At 43.6% G+C, this 24,015-nt stretch overlaps 1 protein-coding gene across 1 annotated transcript; it reads right to left on the minus strand.

Moving 5' to 3' along the window:
• Positions 1 to 6,894: 6,894 nt before the first annotated feature.
• On the minus strand, positions 6,895 to 9,187 carry TACSTD2 (tumor associated calcium signal transducer 2). Its single transcript, XM_039887485.1, has one exon. The coding sequence runs from the start codon at positions 8,582 to 8,584 to the stop codon at positions 7,616 to 7,618; it is 969 nt and encodes a 322-aa protein (XP_039743419.1). The 5' UTR covers positions 8,585 to 9,187; the 3' UTR covers positions 6,895 to 7,615.
• Between the last annotated feature and the right edge of the window lie 14,828 nt (positions 9,188 to 24,015).

Consider the following 24,015-nt stretch of genomic DNA (forward strand, 5'->3'; position numbering starts at 1 on the left):
TATTCTCTCATCCCTGTGTTCTCTGTCACAGGGAATGGTTCCACCAACCAGTCCTGAAAGCCAGAAACCTGGAACTGTTCTTGACACCTCCCTCTTTCTCACCACCCCCATATCCTCCCCAAGTCCTATTGAGTTTATACCCTGAGTATCCCTCCAATACACTCACTCGTTTCCATCACCATTACTATCCTGCACACCTGCTCTCAGTCCAAATTATCTTTGTCTCTCACTGGAGATTCTTCTTCTGTTTCTACTGTTTCCTTGCCTTTACTCTTGCTCCTTTTCAGCTTATTCTCCATACTCCAGCCGAAGTGATCTTTTTAAAACACATTCTGATTGTGTCACTTTCTGTGTAAAAAGAAAGCAAAAAATATACATATATTTTTTGCAATTATTTCCCTATATTCTTGACTTAGGTTGAGTGAGGTTGTCTCATCAGGGAGGAAGGGATCCCTTTTTCTTAACACAAAGATCCCCAACAGACCATTTGCTAAGCCCTGCATTGCAGGGTTAACTCCAGCTAGATAAGATGCCTTTTTCTACTTGCCTACACAGAAGGGGTACCTTTTGCTAACTTACAAAAAGGTCAAAATTTTAATAAGCTTAAAAGGTCTTCCATAGACTGTCCTCAGCCCACTTCTCCAGCCTCATGTAGCACCACGCTTCTCCTTGCTATCTACATTCCAGCCAGGTCCTCAGATAAGCCACATGCCCTCTGTCAGGACCTTTGCACATGCGGTTCTCTCTTACTAAAATGTTCTCTTCATACGTAAGTTATATCTACTCATACTTCAAACCTCAGATCAAGCATCAGTCCCTTATGGATGTGACCCCCCCTAAGACGATGTCAGAACTCCCATATATGCTCTTTTTCTTAGAACACTGACCTCATTTTAAAATTGCACTCCTACTTATATGATTATGTACTTAATTGCTATCTCTTTCTTTGGCTTTTCAGTTATACAAAGGCAAGGACTCTACTAGTCAGAGTCCCTGACATTGTTGGTTGTAGGCCTTAGAAATTAATTCCAGCTAAACTTAAGCATAAAAAAAAATTATTGGAGGATTTGGGGTAAGTTCACCGAATCAACGGGAAGGCTGGAGAACTAGATTCAGAAAATGGTCAGGAACTAAGGTTGACTGGGCAAGAGGAATATGGCCAAGGTCCAGCTATGGGTCAGTCTGATAGGAATGCCTCAACTGGTGCGGCTGCCACTGGACACCTGGCAGTTGTACTGTTGGCAAAGCTGACACTGTTGTGACTAATTAATCAAGTGGCCTGCTGTATGGCTTCATGTCTTCTAGATCAATGTCCCAGGCAGAGGAGTTCAATTGGCTGAGCCAGGTCATATGCCCACATCCCACCAGCCAGGAGCAGGACCATCTAGCCTCTCACCGAGACTTACATAATGGGGTGCTTCTCCCATTGAGAAGGTTGTGGGGATGCCAAGTAAACAAAAACACAAATAAATAAGAGTACCTGAACACCAGAGAAATCATGTCTATTCAATTTATCACATATTCCCCAAACTAGTACAATATCCGGCATAAAATAAGACAAAAAATATTTGAAGGCTCAGTGAGCAATCAATCCTCAGTGTCCTTAAGGACACAGGCTGTCCAATTTGTGACTGCTTCAGGGTAACCACTCACAGTCACCTAGAGCATCTGTACTCCAGCTATACCCAGCACTGGTCAAACTGGCCACTTGATTAAGCTTATCTCAGTCTCACTGAGGTGAGATGAGAAGACGAGGGCTATGAACAGAGTGAGTAGATATTATCTGATCCATTTTATCATGTAAAAGTGAGGATCATGGAGGTGAACTACCTTTTCACACAAAGAGAGAACCAAGACATCAAGCTTCATCTGCTGACCTTGTTGATACCTTCTAAGTCCCATTGTGTTTCAATAGTATATAATAATGTGCTTCCCATCAAAATATTTGTGTGGCCAAAACATTTCCTTCAACAGTACCAGCTAATAAAGGAATTGAGAGTAGTGGGACTACTAATTAGACTGGTCCACATCCAGTGTGGGGGCCATGAGGATACAAGGCTTCCCAAGAGTTATACTGACATAATCAAGGGATTTGTGTCCCTGTCCTTCTAACGACAGGATGTGATGCACTGGTAAACTGAGCTGTCTGCTGTTAAACCACTGGTTGTCACTTTGGATCATTTCTGTTTCCTTCGTACTCATCTCAGTTTGGCCTCCTGCAGCATAAACCTGAGAATTTCCTTTGAAATTGAATACATATGGCTTGCTAAGGTACTGGGGGACACAGCTCTCCTGTTTTCAGTGTAATTCCCTAACAGCGAATGGGCCTAGCCTCCCTCCTCACCCCCACCCTCCCAACAGTCCCTGGAGTTCATCATACAAAGCAATAATGAAACCTCTGATGGGATTTAGCAATGACAGAGAATGGTTGCAGGAGGGAAATTAAAATTGGAAGATGTCCACCAGGATTCATTATTGATTGTAAAAGAAATCCGTTAAGTTCCTAAACGGTCCTTTGAGGAAATCCATCTAGGTCCTTGAGAAAAAGCCTCCCTCATGGCACCATCACTATCTGGCATGGAGTATGGCTCTTTGCCCTGCAGAGTTGTGGAGTGGTACAACCTCAGACTCTGGGGAGGGCAGCCCTGGATTTGAATTCAAGCTGTACTCCAGACCAGCTATGTGATCTCTGGCAAGTCATTTACTTACGCCTTGGTTTCCTCATCAGTGAAGCAGGAACAGCAGAACATACTTCATGTTCCTGCAGTTACTGTGAAATGAATGAGGAAATCGGGATAAAGCTCGTAGGACAGTGTTTAGCACATTCTATGTACTCGATAAATGGCAGCCATTGGTATCAGATCAATTCAACGAACTTTCCTGAGAGCTTGTTACATACCCTGTACAACCCTGTACACATACCCTGTACAACCCTGTGTGGGATACAGGAGAAATTCTCCCAAGAGTCCATTTCCTCCTTGGAAAGCCTTTGTCCAAAAAGGGATAGAGGAGAGGTCCATAGGAGAAAGAGCTTACAATTTTACAGAGGCTGGACAACATATCAGCCAAGAGCATGGATTGAGGGACCATTTTCTGTGTGGTAGACATAATAATGCCCTTCCCTGCCACAGATGCCCATATCTTAATCCCCAGAATTTGTGAATGTTATACTACATGGCAAAAGGGACTTTGCAGATATGATTAAGGTTAGAGACCTTGAGACAGGATAATCCTACAAGTATGGAAGCTGTTGCCAGAAAGAGATGGGACAATGGAAGAATGGTCAGAGAAATGTAATGTGAAGACTCAACCTGCCAAAGCTGGTTTGGAAAGTGAAGGAAAGGGGCTATGAACTGAGGAATGCTGGCCACCTCTATAAACTGGGGGAAGACCTCACTTGGCAGTCAATGAGAATGTGGAGGTCTTGGACCCACAACTGAAAAGGAACTGAATTCTGCCAACACCTGAATGAGCCGCAAAATTTCCCCTAGGAATCCAGAAATAAATGCAGCCCTGCAGACGTCTTGATTTTAGCCCAGTGAGACTTGTGTAGGAGTTTTGACCTAGAGAACTATAAGGTAATGTGTATCAATATAATAAATTATTAAAAACTAATATATACTGGCTTGCAAATTTAGAAATTGTAAGAGGCAGTATAGCTCATTGGTTAAGACCATGGTGGATTTGAAGGTCAATTTGCTTGGGTTCTAATCCCAAATATGTTACTTATTAGATGCGTGACAAGAAGCAAGTAATTTAACTTCCAATGTCTTAATTTTTTTCATCTGTTACAGGAATAATGATATAGTCACTCATATTAGTTAGAGTTAAAGAATATGTTAAAATAAGACTATTACAAAGCCTCAATAATAATGTAATTTGAAAACTAAGACATTTCTTTCTCACATCATAGTCGAAGGTGAGTGTCCCACTTGGCAGTGGCAGTGGTTTTATACAAACCAGATAGGCCATGGCTCTGCCTTCGTAAACGGGTGGGATTCCAAGGTTGTTCTAGTTCCCCTAGTAGCAGAACTCTAGGGACAGAGATGTCCCCTTAAGAAAGTAGAGTGGAAGTGCTATCCACATTCTATTGGAGGGAGCTCAACTGTTACTAGTTATTTTTTCCAGAGGTTCTTGGGGGCCTTGCTGTCATTCTAACACAAGTGATCATTTAAGAAATATACACTAAATCTTTTCAGATCTTATATCTAATCTTTAAAATCAAGCATATTAGCTAAGCCTCTACCTAGTTTACAAATAAGAAATCAGGAGTCTAGGCCAGGTAACGTCAAAGCCTGTACATTTACACTAACCAAAGTATGTCTCTCCTTTAAGTGATATTAAAAAGTTAAGAACCATTACGGTTTAAGAACAGAAATGATCAAGGAAAAAAATAAAATAAACAGGAGACTAACTAGGGAGAAAAGTGTAGCAAACATTATACAAGACAGAAATCCAGGTGTTGGAACTCTAGGGCAGCTCTGCCACTGTCCACCTGACTTGAGTAAATTCATTCTCCTCTCTGGGCCTCATTTCTTCATCTGTAGAGTGGAGCCATGGACTAAATGTTTCTCTTTCCAGCTCCAACATTCTGTGATTCGATTTGGAAAATAGCAAAACCAAAATTTGTAAGCAGGAAGAAAGAGTGTGGTTTTAAAAATTGTCTCAGTTTGGGAAATAACAAAAGAAAGCCCCAGTGACCAAAACAAGGAAATCAGATGAGCCTTGGGGCTCAGAAGACAAGCTGCAACCTGTTGGGTCAGTCACACCTGCTTCTCACATTCCTTCCAAGGGCAGTCCCAGGCCTGTGCACAAAGCAGTGAATGGAAATTTTAAGGGGAAATCCTGGAGGTGGAGACAAAGACCGTGGAGACGGCTTCTGGAGACTCCTGTCCCCAGAAGCAAGCTGAGCTTCCCAACAGAAGTATGAGGAGCTTTTCCTTGGAAGAAGGGAATAAGAAAGGTGTCTCAACCTGCTTGCACACGGGATAGCAACCTGGACTAGGAAGCCAAAGACAAAGATTCTAAAGCCTGGCTTTGGCACTTGGAAGATGTGTGATGATGAGTTACTCGACCTCTTTGGACCTCAGTTTTCTGATATGTGAAATGAATATAATCTATAGGAGAGTAGAAAATTTAAGATATCCTGAACTCTAATTGCCTACATTATTTTAGACACTCTTACCAATTATCTCATTTAACCTTTGCAATAGTGGTAGGGAAATTTGTAGATTCGTTCAACAAACAAGAAAACTGAGGAGAGTTAAATGGAGCGAGATTTACCCAGGAGAGCAGAATTTTAACTTAGGTTTGTCAAAACTTGGGTTATTTTCAGTAAGCCAATGTCTCAAAGATGATGATACCTGTGAAAGTGATTTGTGAACTATTAAGTGCAACAAAATGCAAGGCCTCATAATCCTGAATTGATGCAGAAATTTAGAAATTATCCAGAAGGAATGGGCTTTTTTTTCAGGGCTTTTTCCTTTGCTCAGCTTCCCACTCCATCCTTAATCTGCTTATTTTCTAGGCAAACGACAGTGAAAATACTGGATAAGGAATCAAGAGACTTTATTACACTTAGTTCTGGCTGTGCCACAGAAACAACAATCTTGAGAAGTCACTGGTTCTTTCCTTTGAAAAATGAGGTGTTAGGTTAGAGGTGATTGCCAAGGCTCCTTCGGCTAAGACACTTCAGTGACTCAGGGAAGCCTAGGGCACTTAGAGAGTGGCGCCTCACTCACTGTTATGGTTGGTTCCCATTCTGACCTCAGGTACTTCCATAACCCTTCCCTCTGCGGGGCAGTCAGTCCCTTTTTGCCCTCTCCCTGAGTTAAACCCCATTTGAGCCTAAGAGAAGTCTGGAGCCTAGGAGAAGGAGTGGTTACAGATTTAGAAATCTCTGGTGATAAAGTATTCACTCAGCCAGCTGTACACACCAGCCACAGCCCCAGGTTGTAAAGGCAGCTACCTCCCCACAATTCTTACTGGTATTTCAGTCCCGGAGGGGTAGGCATAGAACACAGAATAGGGGCTGGAGGAGGAAGAAACTGAAGTCCTGCATCTAGCTATTTGCTCTTGGATATACCAACCACACCCTCCTTTATTACATGCCCATTGTTGCAGCAATTTCCCAAGAATTACAGGAACTTGTTTACTTGTAGTCTACCTTACAGAGACCTTTTAGCACACTTAGCTTCACCTAATCAATGTGAAATGAGTGAAAACAAGGAGATAAGCATAAAACAGGCAAGTTGCTGGTTTTTACAGATAGTAAGAAGTACACATTTTTAAAGCACATTACTAGTAAAATCTTAGGAAAACAATGTTAGTGGACACTGGCACTGTGGAATGGGCTGTGCCTTCTGTGAGTTACACACACATACACACACAGCCTGAGCATAGAGTTCACTACTGACTGACTGGCTGGCTGGCTGGCTGTTAACAATGTGGGAAAGTAAACCTCTCTCAGAGCCACACACTTTAGGATTAAGTAAATTGCCAAGGGCTAAAAGGATATAGTACCACCTACTTCCGAACAGGACAAGGATTCAAAAGAGATGCAGCTCCTGAAACAAAGGTAGTTTTCATTCTCCACTAGAGAATTCTCATTTAGAGATAACCCTAAGGCTAGTCCCCTTTTTCAATAGCAGCTAGTTCTAGTCACCTCCCTCAGACCTCTCCTCCTGCAGTCGAGAGAGACTTTCAAATAATCTTATTTAGAAACACCGGTATTTATACCAGCCTGTTAATGCAGCTCTGGTGTTTGCCAGAGTGGCAATATGAAATTTCCGTTCCTGCAAAAAAAGTATTAGAATCTGAAATAAGAAATCCGAGTCATGGGAAATTAGAGACCAAAGTGATATAAACCGGAGGCAAGTTTTCACCAACTCCATCTTTTAGTTTGTGCCTTTTCCATATTTTATTAAATTCGTGTTTTGTTTTGTTTTGTTTTTTAAAAAAAGATCACAGCAGCATTATCAAAGACAACATATGTACAAACATTTTACAAAAGAAACATTACTAATTGTAATAAGGCAGAGCTGAAGACTAGACGCTGAGTTTCTGGGGCAGAGTCTGCCCTCAAACAAAGACATCTAAAATGTGTTCAGGAAGCTGAAACAGACTTCATTCTCCGTGACAAGCATATGTGGCTGGTAATACAACGACGGTCAAGAAGGATACTACACTGGCCTCATCAGGAAGGCCATGATACAAGTGGAGCTAATTAAATAACTTAAACCCAAGACAGTAAAAGCGCTGTTTCCCATCTAAATGCATTTAAGCTTTCAACATCGATTGCTTCACTTACAAAGATGCTGGATTGTCATACAGACACTTGATTCTTACATATAGCCCTATGCCACACTTTCCTTAACTCTTTGAGTCACGTTTCTTGTCGGACCAAAAGGGAAGGAATTTTAGAAATGCTCCTTTCAAGACAGAAGTCAGAAAGAGACGTGACCCTGAGAGCAGGATCTGTTAAACTTGGCGGGCTGGGAAGAGGCAGGAAATTCGGAAATGTTTCCTTTGGGCCAAGATTCAAGAAGCATGATCCACTTTGGTCTGAGACCCTGCAGAAACCCCGTTCCCCACCCGCCCCCAGCCCTGCCCGTACCTACAAACTCGGTCCCTGTCTCAACTCCCCCAGTTCCTTGATCTCCACCTTCTTGTACTTCCCCGACTTCCTTCGGTTGCTGATCACCAGGACGGCCACGCCGGCGACGAGGGCCAAAACGACCACTACGATGACGGCGATGAGGCCACTCGTGAGGCGCTTCATGGAGAACTGGGGGGGCTTCTCGTCCAGGTAATAGATGAGTGTCCGCTCCACCAGCAGGGGCTCGCCACGCACGTTCAGGTCGAGGCCGTCGCGGCCCGGGAACAGCGACTCCCCCTTGGCGTCCCTCTCGAAGTAGTAGGCAGCGTCGGCGATGTCCACATCTCCGGGAGCCTTCTGCGACATGTTCTGCTGCAGCTCGATCTGGATGGTGGGCTGCTCGTAGTGCACGGCCGCCACGAACTTGGGGGGCAGCTGGTAACGCTCGTGGAAGAGCCGCCGCAGCTGGGCGTCCAGATCCGCGTGATCGAAGGCGCGAGAGGCTGGGCGATGGCGCAGTTCGATGAGGATGTGGTGGGTGCGCACCAGGTCATCACAACGCAGACTCAGGTCGCCCTTGTCCGTGCGGCGCACCCCCACCGAGTTCACGCACCAGCACACCGACGTCTGGTTGCACTGGCGGGCTTTGAAGCGGCCCTCGTGGTCGCAGTCGGGGTCGTACAGGCCGTCGTTGTCCACGAGCGCGTGCTCGCTCGGTCGCACCAGCGAGCGGCCGTGCTTGGGGGCTGTCATGCGCGCCTTGAGCAGCAGGCATTTGGAAGTCAGCGTGGAGCAGTTGACCTCGAAGCCCGAGCCGAGGGCACGGCACTGGCAGCGGCCTCCGGGGCCGTCCCGGCTGCAGATGGTCATCTTATTGGTGGGGCACGTGCAGTTGGCCTCAGCGGCAGCATGGCTAGCCACCGCCGCCAGAAGCAGCAGCGAAAGCAGCGGCTGCGACTGCAGCGCGAGACCCGGGCCCCGGGCCATGATGGGGCCTAGGAGCGCGGACGGGACGCGGGCGGACGGGGCTCTGGGGCTCAGGGGCTCTGGGGCTTTGCTGGGCTCCCGCTCCGCAGTCTGAGTCAGTTTCCAGGCTTCTGCCGCCGGCCGCTCCCTCTCGCTCTTATACTCCGCTGGACCTGCCCGGCTGGTTCCGCCGCCAACTCACCCTCTGGTATTTGGGTGACACATCCCGCACGCCCCGTCCCCGTCCCCGTCCCCGTCCTACAGAAGGCACAGCACGCCCTGCGCCGTCCGCGATAGGATCAGGGGAGCGGAGGTTGCCCCTCCCTTCTCTGGACCGAAAGCCTGAGAGAGGAGAACCGATACTCACCTAAGAGCCGCCTGTGACTCGCCCCCGGCCCTCCTGGCCTCACCTGTGGAGGGACCCGCCCTAGGCGCAGCTTCTAGCTGAGTACTTTGAACGGGGGTCCTGGCCCCTCTCCTGGGCTGGAATTCTCGGGAATTGCATCGAAAAGTATTGCGGGACTGTCACGCTTTTGTCCCCTATCCCCTACTCCTTTTTTTCCTCTTTCCCAGCCCTTGTTCCTGCTTTAAGTTCTTTAACTTCCTGCTTTAAGTTCTTTTACTTCCTCTTTTCCCAGTCCTCGTAATAGCACAGATTTTTATAGTTTACAGTTCACAAGCACTATCCCATCCTCACCTCAGTCCTTACAGGTGATGAAGTCGAGGCGTGGAGACTTAAAGTCTCTCAGCCATCATTTTTCTCAGATTCCTGGGAGAAGTCTTTGGTTCTCTGCCTGGCTGTTAATGAGACCTCAAATAAATGTTTGTGGAGACGGAATGGTGCAGATCTGAAGACAGGTTATAAAGCATGTCTGTTACTCATGGTATCGTGGGTAAAACCCAGGTGTCCTGGTGTCGAATCTATTAGAAGTTCTGTTAACCACATTTTCTCTTTCCTAAACACACAAACACAATGTTTATGCATATACTCAGTATAGGGAGAAGAAAAGGAACAATTTTTTTTTAAAGAACCAGCGAGACTATAAAGAGTTCTTTGTACAATTTGATTCTAAAAGAACAAATCATTGCTTTTCTCTTTTCTGTGTCTCATATAGGTCACTGAACCACTGCAAATAAAGAATGGGCCTGTGGGAAGTTGCTTGTCTGACACTGTGTGGCTTACTTTAATGGAGTTTCTTTTGAATCTCTTTTTTGAATCATTGAGAAAGTCCAGGGTTTCAAAGCTTTGGTAAGGTTAATAATAATTAACAAGCTATAATTAATCCCAGGTCCTCTGTCAAAGCACAATTTATATGTTCAGAGCATTACCGGCATAGTACGAGGGTGTTGTTTAACACATGAAAGCCAGCCGGGCATCTACCCCATTAATTTTCAAGGAATTCCTGAGGCAGGTAGGTGGAAATATATTATTCTCCCTTTGCAGGTAGAGAAAGCAGACACATGTGGGGCAATATCTTATAAACAAGCACCAGGCATGTGGGAATATTCCACTGCTCTCTACCCCTACTCTCTCTATTCAGATTCTTAGTCTACTCAGGTTCCAGTTTCTTTCCCCCCTCCAACTCCCAGTCCATGGTGTGTCAAAGAAGGCTTTCTAAATTTCAGATCTGTGCCCATCTCCTCTTTGCTGAAGCCCCTTTGAGCACAGAGTGGAAGGTGCTTTTGGCTCCCAGGATAAAATTCATTCTTCTTAAGTTAGCACACAAGATCATCATAAATGACCTTGGGCAAGCTACTTAACTTCTCTGTGCCTTAGCTGACTCATCAGTAAAATGGGGATAATAAAAGTACCTACCTAACAAGGTAGGTATGAGAATATAGATACCCACTTAGAACACTATCTTTTCTAACAGTATCTGCATTTAGTAAGCATAGATAAGGGTTAGCTGCTGTCATGGTTACTATCATAATCATCATCTTCATCTTTCTCCTGCCAGCCTCTCCAGTCTTCCTCAAAGGCTCTTTTCAAGCCTTTGTACAGTCATCTACCAGGAGTCTCCCCTTCTTCATCTATTAGTATAAAATTGGTTTGTAGCCATTGGGTCACCTCCAGGAAGCATTCCCTGATATACCCTCCCTATTTCACTCAGGGGAATGCCCTTCTCTATACTTTCTTATTTCCTATAACATACTATAATGGCAACACTAACTTTTCTGGGCTTCTGTATACCTATCTAAAATAGAGATAATAGCATCTATTTCATAGGTTATTCTGATAATCAAATCCAAATAGATGAGATAGTAGATGGCAAAGCTTTGTAAACTGTAAGACATTATAAAAATGTTAGGTTATATTTTTGTTTTTAAAATATCCTATTTTCTCACTTTTCCATGGTAGCCACAATCCTCTGTAACTGGCATAGCCACCTGCTTGATATTCCAACAGGTCTCAGGCTGGCAAGAGGAAAGCTGATGGGGAAGGGTTCTCAGAACTGGGGAATGTACAAAACGATGTCTTTGACTGCTTAGCTAAGAATCCCAAATGGCTAGTGCTCAGAGGTCTCCAAACCTCTGTCTTTTCCATCCATGTTAAGTTTTGGGAGAAAGGGGATAGAAGGAGCCTGCTCTTAATATCCTCTGTGGAAGGTGGGGCAAGCCAAAGATGCCTACCCCATCCCACCAGTTTAAATTCTGTGGTTCTGCCAGTCTTTTCCCAACAGGCACCCAAACACTAGGATGAGTTTACTAAGTGAGCACAGCCCCAGCTCTGATTCTCTCTCCCTTCATCCAGTCCCTGCCTAGGAGAGCGAAATATCACTATTAGCTTTCTGTCTTTATTTATTTATTTTTAATCTTTAAATATTTAACAAAAGCATTCCATGAAGTTGGACTTGTCAGGTGTATATCAAGGGCAGGAACCACACCTGAGATTGTAGCCTCAGCACCAGTATATATTAGGCACTCAGTAATATTTATTGGGTTAATTAATTAACATTGAGTTGTGCCCAGAATGTTGTGGTATCAATATACTCTTCCTAGGAGTGTTCTTGTTCATTTCCATACTTCTCTCTTAGTCCAATTCTTATCTCCTACCCCAGCCACAAACCTCTGTCCCCACTCTAATCTACTCTCCAAATACCCAACTTCAAGGAAGACTGAACAATGTTACCCTGAGTGTTATTTTCGCTTTTATGCATGATCCCAAACTTTATTAGCCTTGTGGCTGGAGGGAGGAAGAATGTGGTCTGATGAGTCTAAGAACATGCAGGAATTCTAGAGACAAGCGGTTTAGTGTGGTTGAAAGAAAATAGACTATGGATCCAGTGAGACTTTGCCTCAAGTTCTAGTTTTATGTCATTCTCTGAGCCTCAATTATAAAATGGGGGTAATAGTGCCTACATTTCCCCAACATCCATAAAAGGAAAGACTTTCCATCTTTTTATTAAGAATGTGCTTTTCCCCTTTTGAACCTCATACTTCATCTATTTTTGTGTTTTGTTTTCTAAACTGGTGTTAATTATCTGTCACTGGTATAAGACTGATACAAACATATCAGTTTCATATTTCAGGGTGCGATTTATAAAAACAAAAAACAAAAATAAAACTGCTTTTGATTAATAAAAAAAACTTACCATCCATAATTATTTTAATGATTCAAGATAAAGAATAGAAAATACCCAACACATGTTTGGCATATACTAAGTAGAATTAATCTTAGTTATTATTATCAGCCATCTCAGGAATGTGAGGTTGCTTTGAGATCATTAAAGGTTTCTGCACAAAGCTGGTAATTGTGAGAACTGCTGAAGATCAGGTCTATGGAGCTGGGCGTTAGGGAGGGGAGCTGCCTGGGAGCCCTCATCATCCTGACCCCCAGAGTGCAGGAATATGGAAAATATCTAAATGCAGATAGTGCCTTAACATTTCTACTTTTGTTATCTGCTGATCCCTACAACACCCCCAGGGAGTAGACAGGGAAAATATTATTATGCCTATTTTACAGACGAAGAAACAGAGGCTTTGGGAGAAGGGGAGTTGCTCATGGTCACATGCTTATAAGTGGTGAGATCAGGCCTCGAATCCAGGTCTCCTGACTGCAATTGTACATCTAAATTAACAAAAATGGAAGAAGATTGAAGGGGTGCAGAGGTTAGAGTCTCATCTCATGTTCCTCGGGTTTTCTTTTATTTTTCTTTTTTTCTCTTAATTGTACAAATATTTTTTAGAAAGTGCTGGTTTCAAGAAGAGCGAAACATAGCTAACTGTATAGAGCGCAACAGTGAGCCCACACTTGAAAACCCTATGACTTACGCCATTAACCACCAGTTCCCCTGCCTTGGAGTGGAACTGGTCCCCATGGTTTTGCTTTGTTGTGATGAAACAGTTTCAATTCTCTGCTGCCAGGCCACTTTCAGGCTCTTCCGTTTGGTTTCCTTTTTTGTAGAACAGGGACAATGGTTACCTCTTTGAGACATTGTGGGGATTCAGTGGCGAAATGTTTGTGAAGCTGTCTGGGCCATGTCGGGAGAGCCTCACTCTTCGGTCTGGCCTGATCACAGTCAGCTTCTGCCTCTATAAGGAGAAGCCATTGAGAAAGCGACAGTGCCCAGGGGCCAGTCAGGGATTTTCTTCCTCCAGGGAGGGAGCTTGGAGCCCTAGAGGGAGCAGGTGATCTTTCAGCCAGAATGCAGCAAATGCAGAGAGAGAAATGGGCTGTGGTGATTTTTAGCTCTAGGTGGAGGAAGGATGCCCCAAGAAACAAACCACAGAAAAAATGAAAAGTCAGCCCCAGGCTGGAGAGTGGGGTGCAGAGAATGGAATAGATAAGGGGTATATAACTCTATCTTCCATTTTATTTCTTTAAAAATATGACTCGAGTATTGTAAAATATTAGAATTCAAAAGAGCCAGGGGATGGGTACACTCTCTGTATCTTCTTGTTTGCTATTATTAAAATGTTTATGATAAAAAAAATTTAAATCAAGTCAATCTCTCAAATTAAGTTTTATAACAAGTATTTTGGGTAAAGTTTCTGTTTTTGCTTCTATATGTCTTTTTTTTTTTCATTTCCATAGTTTCTATTATTAATGTGAACTGCCATTTGTTGATCACCATCATTGTGCCAGGCAATTAATAAATTCCCTATAACCTTCCCAGCAACTCTACAAAATAATTTCTCTTGTCTCCATTCACCTGATGAGGAACCTGAGACTTAAAGTCACATAGCTGGGAATCAGTAGAGGAGGGATTTGAACCCTGGTCTGGTGACACAAACATTTACACTTTTCTATTACAGTTTAGTCTCTTGCTAAAGAGTTGTAAATGAGAGAGTATAGGTCAAAGACATTTGGATGGTAAATTGAGTTTGGCTGGGTCTAGGCTGCCTAGGGAACGGAATGTCTGATCTTTTCACTTTTTCAGCAAGACAACAGTTTCTCTGTTTATGCTTACTCATTTGGGTGGGGCCTGACTCAGTCTTTTATGAGCAGTTGGCTGTGACAGCTATGGTTGTGCTTGGTTTTTATAGTTCATCAGGATTTAAAAAGTGACGAGAACTTCACTCGAAAAGTGTGTTGATCTCCTGTCCAGGATCTTCTCCTCGATCGTTGAGTCACAATTTCCTTGACACAAGCTACAAACCTTAAATGGCTCCCCTCTCACTCTGGTCTCTTCCTCTAGGAGTAATCGGCTTCTTTTCCAAGGGCTTTACCCTCAGGGGAAAGCCAATAAAACACCCAATAGCTTCGTAGTTACTTTGTAGTTAATCTCACTGGCTCTTGGGCCCATCAGTTTCCTGAGAGATTTGGCAACAAATGAGAAGAGTTTGAGAAATCTTGCCACAACATTCCTGAGGCAGCTAGGGTTCTCCAACCACACGGTTATGAGTCATGGAACTTCCTTTCCCAGGGCCGGCCAGGTGACGTGTGACACCTGTAGCGGGGTGTGGAGGCGTTTGCTGTTTCTAAGCACTTTCAGCTGTTGTGGAAGTGAGGCCAGTGGTGAGAGGTCTCGGATGCGCGCTGCCACCCCCAAACTAGCTGGGCAATCTTGGTCCAAGTGATGCTCCTTAGAATTATTGAAAAGGATCTTAGAGGTCATTTATTCCAGTCTCCCACCCGAAGAGAGGAATCCTTCCACCAAATCCTAAGCAGGTGCTTATGTGCTACCAGGGCTGATGAAACATCCATCCTTCCCCGCAAGACAGCTCATTCCGGTCCCAAGCAACTTTACAAGAAAGTTCGTCATAAATATTTAGGAAAATTCTGTGCCTCTGTAATTTTCACAAACGAATCCAAATTTTCATTCTTGGAGTGATAAAAAGTAAGTGATTTTCACCTTTCACTCAATGGTTCCTCAGGGGTTCATTTGAAGCCAGCTCTCTTGTCCCTTAGTTCTTTTCCTCTCTCCTTCCTGCCTCTTCCCTTGCTTTTCTCTAGGTGAAATATCCCTATTCCCTCATCCTTCCTCTTGTGCCAAACTCACACCCTAGGTTGTGCTGTTGTTTCCATCAGTGGCCTAGTTCACCGAGTGACATTAGGTAACCAGGCAGTCTCGGGAGATACCAGCAGAGGATCCCCTGGAAGTTGTGAAGGAAGGGTTTGCTCCTATTCCCCCGCCTCTCTATTCCTTTGCCTAGGAAGGTAGATATGACCCCAACTGTCATTTACCTGCTACATGCCAATTTCCTCGTTTCTAGGAACAGATGTTTTCTGGGTAATACCGGTAATGTCTACAATTTATTGAGAGCCTATCATGGGTTATCTTTATCTTTGCAACATCTAAATGAGATAGGTTCTGTTATAGCTTCTCTAGAAATAAGGAAACTCAGATAAAAGGGCACTTGACCAAGAATACATAGACAGTAAATGGAAAGGCTAGAATTCACATTCTTTATTGTCTGGTCCCGGAGATTATGTTCTTTCTGTTATACCATGCTGCTACATGAATTTTCTGAATTTTCTGAACCCAAATGTTTTAAAACTCCACCACACTTTTGCAGAAGTTCTCTAGTGTATAAGTTCAAACTATATCCCAACCTTTTTTTCAACCTCACCTGCTGAATCAGAACACCAAAATAGTCTCTTAACTGAATCCAAGTGATAACAGATGGGACTTCAATTTTATCCAACAACTCACAGTTTTACTGTGTGATGTCTTGGTTGAACTCATCCTTTTAGGGAAGCAGATAGGTATTACTAGCACTGTGCAGGTGAAGAAAGTCCAGCCTACTGAAGGTTAATGGCTTGTCCAAAGCTGGAGAGCAGGACAGAACCTTCCTGTCTTCCTGGCAGTAGGCACTTTTTCTCAACTCTGATGCCACTGTTCCCATGGAAACAAGAACCCCAGCCCTCTCCTCTGCTGTGGTTTGTCCTTCTGCTCTACTCCGTAGCTATCTATCTTTAAATGTCTCCAGTCCCATCAGTCCAGGAGCCCAGTGTACAGAAGGCTTGAACTCCACTTCTACTCTCAGCAGATGTGAGTCACTAGATTCTCACTGGGAACGGAAGTAGAAGTGAGGAAGAGTGGGAGAGAGGAAAAGTTCAGAAGTCTAGGGAGAATGAGCAGGCACAAGAGAAGGGACTTCATTGTTCTCTAATGCGGGAATGTAGGGGTTCAAGACAAAGGACCAGAAAGCCCCCATTGTTCCTCTGGATGCAAGAAATTGGACTCATTATTTTGGATTAGTGTGGGAAGCCCTGGCTCTGTCAGCTAAACTTCAGCTGTAACCTTCCTAATCATGACCGATGGGCAAATCAGGACTGCCCGCAAAAGCCCTTCCAAAGACATGAGATGCTGCCAGTCAGAAGATAACTAGGAACCAACAGAACCTGCCCAGCATTCTGTACCTCCTTGCCTCACACACACTAGTGACTCGTCGTACATCCATTCACCATCTATTCAGCCAGACAGACATCATTAATTCATTTAATACCCTTACTTTGAGACAACCATAACAGCACCTAATCCTGAGCTCACAGTCCACACACAGCCATGACTGCCAAGTGGAGGCTCAATACATATTTGTCGAATAAATAATAGGAACATATGAATAATTACAATAAAGAGGTCTAAACCAGAGTTCCTATCCTCTCTACTAACATGGATTATTCACCTAGAGTTGCAGAATACATCAGAAGAAAAACCTAGGAGATGAGATTTGCTCTTAATCTTGGCTCTTTTTTTTTTTCTCAGTGATGCATCTGTACAGCTTGGGGAGAGGGTAGGCAGGGGTGAGGGAAACAACACAACCTAAAGGATGGCATTTGCATTAAGAAAAGAAAAAGGCAACTAAAATAACATTTGAGGAGCGGGGAGATATATGGGGTAAAAAGGGTCAAATATGTGGTGACAGAAAGAAATCTAATTATGGGAGGGGAACACGCAATGCAATATATATATATGCCTTACAGTTAAATTGTACACCTGAAACTTATTGGATTTCATTAACCAATGTCACCAAAAAATAATAATAATAATAAAAATCAACAAACCAGGCCTGAGAGAACTATGACTTCAAATGGCAAAGGGCTCAGGCAAAATAAGTTGACACTTATTTCTTCCATCTGCATTAGGATTTGTCCAGTTTCTGGATTTCCATACCTTAACTGTGTCTAAGCACTTTGGTTAGTCTAATTTTGATATATTAAGCAATTCAGCTTAAGCAGAGAATAAGTTCCAATCTACAAGGAGTTTAATAGGATTTGAATTAAATTTCATAATTTTCAATGTGCCACACATTCAATTATTTTCATTCAGTGCCCTATTTATGCAACTTCAAGATTATTGCATTTTAAAATTTAAAGTTGTTTTTCTCTATATTTTTAGGAGTTTGCAAAATCCAAATGGTAAATAATAAATCTCAACAACAAAAATAAAATAAAATAAAATAAAATAAAATAAAATAAAATAAAATAAAATAAATCATTTGTCCATAAAAGACACTAGAAAGAGAATATTTTTGGAACAAAAATCACAATCCAAATTGATAACATCGAAAGATGATAGAACTGAGATGACTTTCTAAGAAAGCTAGTCCAGTAGTTTTAATCTGCTCTTAGTCATGGAATCCATTTCTGAGGAAAGTGATAGATTCTTTCCTCACATAAATGCAACTGTGCACAAACACTAAACTTGTACAGTTTCCAGTGGAGGCATCACAGAATCCCTGAAATTTATTCATTTCAAGGACCCTCCCACCCCCAATTTAGAATCTCTGATAGAGTTCAACACCTTCACCTCATTTAACAGAGACAGTAAAATGACTTCTTCAAGGTCACACAGCCAATTAGTGAAAACATTAGGCAGTTTGGTTTTAAGAAGAAACTCAGAAACCAGCTGCCTGAGTTCAAATCTCAACTTCATCATTTATCAGCTACTTAACTTTCAATAACCACTTAACTTCTCTGTACCTCTGTTTTCTTATCTGTAAAATGGGGATAATAGTAACCTATTTCATAAGGTTATTGTGAGCATTAGGAGTTCATCTATATTAAAATCTTTCCGTAGTGGGTAACAAACTTTTTGTAAAAGGCTAACTAGTAAATATTTTAGGCTTTGTGGGATAAAGAACAAAATTCAAGACTATTAAGGAGGTACTTATAGAATTATTTTAAAATGTAAAAATCATTCTTAGATCATAGACCATACAAAAACAGGACTTGGTCCACAGGTTTATAATTTACTGACCCTTATCTTAGAGTGGTAACTGGCTCCCAGTAAGCACTGGCAAAACAAGGCTCTTTCAGCTGCCAGGAACACCTTCATGTAGCAAAATAACAACAGGAAACAAGATGCTGGCAGACCAACTCAGCCAACCTGTTGGTTACAAATAAGCTGAGGTTACTAAGATGTATGGAGTCTCCCTGCTCTGCCCTGTGGCAAACGCCTTCCCATCCATATTCAGATCAAACAGGCAAAGTGGCCAAAACTCTAATTATTTTCAGGAATCCTCAAGTCAGGTGCCAGCATCATGGGGCGGAGACAGATGGGAGGAACTGAGACCACAGGTCTTGGTTTCTGGGCAGGGGTAGAGACACAAGAAGGAGAAAGGGCCTTTCCCAAGTTACCAGTGTTCTGGGCTTGGGAGCTCTCAGCTGCCTTCCAGCTATGGGGCACTGGGAACGCCCTGACTCTTTCACCTATAAGAGGCCGGTTCTGCCAGGCGAGCTACCTTCTGCCCACATCTACTGTACATTAGAGCAGCCCTGCCTGGGGCAGCTCCAGACATGAACTCAACCTCAGTGGGTTAGAAAGAACCCCATCATCTATTCCCAATTGCTTCATTGTACCCATAGGAATGATAAGGGCCAAGTTGAGGAAATGCCTTCCCTGAGATTGGATAACAAGGGGTTAGAAACCCGGGCTCCCGCCCACACTAGTGAAGGTTTTTGTGTTTGGCACATCATAGAAACTATCGGAGGAGCCATTCAGTCTGCTTTTGTTGTTGTTGTTGATGATGTTCATCACAGTATAACAGGATTTGACCTGGATACAAGCCTCTGCAGAGTTCATTAAATCGGTTTATCGACATTTCCTTAGGTTTTATGGGCTAGGCTCTGTGCTTGATGAAAAAGTTGAAAAAAAGATTCAATTTCTACATTCAGGAACCTCAACTACAATTCCATATGTTTATTGTTACTATTGGTTGATTTGCGCATTTGTTCATTCATTCCACAGACGTTATTGGGCACTGCGCTAATGCTGGGAATATAGCATTTATTAAAGTCTCTGCTTCTATGGAAATGATACTCTAGTGGGAGAGATAAACAATAAACAAATATATGTGCAGAGTAGTGTGCAGGTAAATGTTTAACAACGGGTTCTCCGGAAAAAAAAAAAAAGGAGAGAGAAAAAATACCATAAGTTAGATTTTTATTGATGTAAATACTCTCCCTATGGCTAATTTTTGGCTACCAACATGACATTACTGAGTATCCATTTGGGAGAGATGCACACAATTGGCTCTTGTAAGCTGGTGACAACTGGCTTCACTACAGCACTACAAAAACACTGTGACTAATGATAAGTGCTTTGGGAAGAAAGAAGCAGGTTGAGGAGATGGAGAGTGTAAAGGGGTACTATTTTAGATAGGCTGGTCAGGGCAGGATTTTCTGAGGAGATTTCAACAGAGACCCGAATAAACTAAGGAAGCCAGTTATTGTGTGAATACTTAGAAAATGAGCATCCCAGGCAAAGGGTACAGCGCATGCAAAGTCCCTGAGTCAGGAATGTGCTTGGCCTGCTTGGGGAATGGCAAGTGAGCCAGTCTGCAATGAGCAGAGGATTTATGGGAGCACACAGTACTCGAATTGAGCAGATAATGCGGAGCAGTAGTGGGAAGGAAGAGTTGGGACAGGCACCCTGGAGAAGGTAATGTTTGAAGGGAATCTCGAAATATGAGTGAGGTTTACCAGAAAGGTAGGAGTTCGGGACAGAAAGAGAAAGAAAGGGGAGTTTGGGGGAAAAGAATGGTGTGGGCAAAGGCACTGAAGGACTAATGACCAATTTTCCACTAGGGACAGACAGAGTTATATTTCATTTAGGAAGATCACTGAAGCGGGCATTTGTGAAGAATACATTTGATGGGGAGACACAATAATCAGAGATGGCACTGGAGGCTGCTAGTGCAGGGTAGAAAGGGTGAGGGCCAGATTTAGGGCATGGAGGAAGGAATGGATTTGGAAGAGGAACCTCATGTCTCTTTAATGATTCACACTAAGGGCTTCCATGCATCCCATCTTTCCTCATCTTCACAACAGCCCTCTGAGGTACGTGGGATATGCAGTGTGGTGGGTGGAAGATGGCTGCAAATCTTGGACACTCCTCCAATCTCTTTTCCTTGAATCTGGGCTGGCCAAGTGTCTCACTTAGAACCAATAGAATGTAGCAAAAGGGACACAGAGGGACTTCCAACGCTAGGTCAGAAGCAACCTGTCTGTTTCTGCCTTGGTCTCCTAGCATGCTTCCTCTGCGGGATGCCACTCGCCGTGCGAGAAGCCTGACTATCCCTAAGACCACCTTGCCATGAAGAAGTCTTGGCTAGCCAAGTCCTAGAGGCCACATAGTGACAGAGGCACCCAACCAAGCCCCAGCTGTTCCAGCCCCGCCATCCCAGGTGCTGGTCTCGCAAGTGAAAAAGCCACTTTGGTCATCCAGCCTAGTGGAACCTTCAGATGACTCCAGCCCCAGCCACCATTTGACTGCAACTACGTGACACCCCAGCTGGAGCTATCTAGCTGAACCCAGTCAGCACTGAACCCTGAGAGATAATCAGTTGTTGTAAGCTATTGTGTTTGGGGTTGGTTTTTCATGCAACAATAGATAATCAGAACATGTGATATCATCCCATTTTGGATGGAGAATTGAGGCTCAGAGAGATTAGAAGGACTTGTCAACATCACATGGCTAATAAGTGGCAGAGCCAGAGCTAAACCCAGGTGTGCTGACCTTTTGAACTGCTGTTTGAACTCTTTCCTGCTGTGTTACCATCCCCTCCTATGTCTTGGGGCTGGGAAGGGCAGGGATGAAGGTGGCCAGCTAACTGAGTCCTTTTGCAAGCCCAAAAGGGAGGTCCACTCATGGCGTTTATAGCAGCTCCATTCTCTGGGGAGTTTGAGAAGTGTGTCCCTTCCAGAATCCTGATGTCCTAGGGTGTCTCTTTCTGACATGTGCCCATGTTTTCCCTCTTTCCATTTAATCCCTGATCTCAACCAGGGGTCCCCTATAGAGTGGAAGAACTCACATACACTGAGCCTGATTTGGCTAAATATCTTTACGTAGTGTTAGCTCAGATAACCCCACAGCAAGTCTATCAGATGGGAACTGCTGTAACCGGTGGGACCTCAGCCTGAGAGAGGGGAAGGGCCTTGCCCAGACTCACAGGGCAAGTGAGTTTCAGAGCCTGGATTCCAACCCAGGTTTGTCTACTCTACAATCTGCATTCCTTCCACTGGAAAATGGGGCTAATGTTACACATGACAACATGGGGTGGTCGTGTGGTTTGGGGGAGATAACTCTTACGTACATGCCATGGTACATCATGGGTATTCAATACATGCTAATACCCCTCCCCCTCTCTCCTTCTACTCCTGCTCTATCTGAGAGAATTCAAGACTTCCCAAAGAGCAAGAGAAGTTCTTGAGTAGAAGAACAATACTCAGCATTTACTGAGCTCTCTGTGGTGCAGGTTCATGGATTATCTAATTTAATCCTCACAAATATGCTATGAATTAGGCACTATTATTAGCTCCACTTTACAGATGATGAAGTAAAGCCTCAGACAGATAAGTAACCTGCCCAGGACCACACAGCAGGTAAGAGATGGATTCAGAAAATCCAAACCATGCTCTTAAACAGTAAAGCCTGCCTTGGCCCCTGGACTGGAACTCCAATGCTAAGTGCATGCCTGGCATGCTGCTTGATGGAGCAGGACAGGGCAGGCTGTTTAATGAGAGGACCAACCTGGGGAAAGAATGAGGTCACATTCCAGGAGGCTGAGACAAGGCAATCTATGCATCACTTCAAAAGATTTGCTCTCTTGGAAAAAAGACTAGCAGGATTAGGTACCTGTGCCAAATAAAAAAACTGGTCACACAAAAGGGATATCAAGACCAAGCATAGGACTCAACTTTCAGAGCCTAAGGAGGACCAGACACCCAGACTTCTTTGAGGCTGGGCTCCGACACAGAAGCCATGAGCACTGTCTTTCAAGGACTCATCCTGCTCCCTTCCCATTCTCGCCCCTAAACTCCAGAGAATCAATGGGCCTTTCCTTCAGACTTTCACCCCTCTGTGTATGTGCCTTAAGCACTGATCACATTATTAATTAATTGATTGATTTAAAAAATTTTAAGCACCTACTTTGTTCCAGGCATTGCATTAGGAATTGCAAACAAGGTGTATTCATTGCCCCCTTGGGCCTTACATTCTTGTGAGATAGCCAGACATTAAACTAGAAATGAACTTTGTGATAGGTGAGGTACAGGGTGCTGTAGGAACTACCTTTCTTCTTTTCTTCCTTCCCTCCTCTGTTGCTTCTTTTTCCCCTTCCTTCCACAAGTACTTATTAAGCACCTACTATGTGCCAGGCCTGGTCTCAGTGCTAGGAATAAGCAGTGAACAACTGAGATAAGATCCCTGCCCTCTTGGAGCTTACTTTCCAGTGAAAATTGGGGGATTTGATCCAGGATAACAAACAAACAAACAAACAAACAAACAAAACTTGTAAGCCATGCCGAAGAGTTTGAAGAGAATTTTGTCTGTTTGTTAGAAGAAAACTTAATAGTGACTTTAGGCAAGGGAATGGTCTGAGCAGATTTGTGTTTCAGAAAAATCACACTGAACAGTGATATGGAGGATGAGAGAAAGGGGGTGAGACTGGTGGCAAACTGGAGGCTACTGGGATATCATGGGGGAGATTTGATGATGCTGAGATCCATGATGGTGACCTAGACCAAGCAGGGATGATGAGAAGGAAAGAGAGCCCACAGCTCCCACCACACAGGGTTAGCCAGTGACACAGGCACCCTGACCAGTGACAAAGCAGCACCTCTGAAAACTGATATTTTAAAAATAGACATCTATTTAGTGGGCATGGAGAGAAACAAAGTATCTGTTATTAAAAATTGCATGCCCACTTCTTTATGTTTATTACATGTACTGAAAATAGCACTTTAAATCATTTATAATCTTTTTTTATTTCACAATTTCTTCATCACTTACAGCTGAGTAACAAACTAAGCCTCCATGTGAGAGGCTCAGGTCCTCTGCTGGGGAGACCACATGGAGAGGCCCTGAGACTACACAGAGGGGCAGAGGCACCGAGCTGAGCCCAGCCCCCCGCTGACCCTATAGTGCCAATCGTATGAGAGATGAGGTCCTAGGACCCTCAGACCAGCCTAGCTGCCAGCTGAAAACCATTGAGTGACCCCAGTCAAAGCCATGTGAAGGTGAAATATCTCCCAGCTGAACCCTGCCTGAATTCATGACCCATATATTGTGGGATATAATAAAATGATTATATCTTCAAAAGACTAAGTTTAGGGTTATTTGTTGTATAGTAATAGATAAACAGAACAGCCCCATTTGTTGACACTCAAGGAACATAAACATAGGGAAACCCCGGCATCACTTGAAAGCTTCTTACAGAGGCCATAGTGACTGATTTCCAACATCCATTTCATCCCAGTTGATGGGTCTATGCAAACCATGGTAACATTATCTTCCTTTTTAGGCAGATATGGGAAGACCCCTGAGTCATTAGGAGAGGTTTCTGGAGACACCAGTAAAGAATCTTTCATGAGCATCTAGCCTCTTTCTCTCCTTCACTGGACGTGAAAGAAGACACATAAACCTGATTGCCATTGGCGGCCGCCATATGAACACAAAGGAAATGAGACTTAGGATGAGGCCAATGCTGTGGAGAGCAGAGGGGAGAGGTGGGAAGAATCTGGGAACAAAATGGCTCCATAAAATCTCTGAATCAACAAACCC

Source organism: Pteropus medius, unplaced genomic scaffold (genome assembly GCF_902729225.1).
Source record: "Pteropus medius unplaced genomic scaffold, Ma_sr-lr_union100, whole genome shotgun sequence".
Classification (NCBI taxonomy): domain Eukaryota; kingdom Metazoa; phylum Chordata; class Mammalia; order Chiroptera; family Pteropodidae; genus Pteropus; species Pteropus medius.

Coding starts and splice junctions, on each gene's coding strand:
- TACSTD2 (XM_039887485.1), bottom strand. CDS start 8,584: ATGGCCCGGGGCCCGGGTCTCGCGCTGCAGTCGCAGCCGCTGCTTTCG.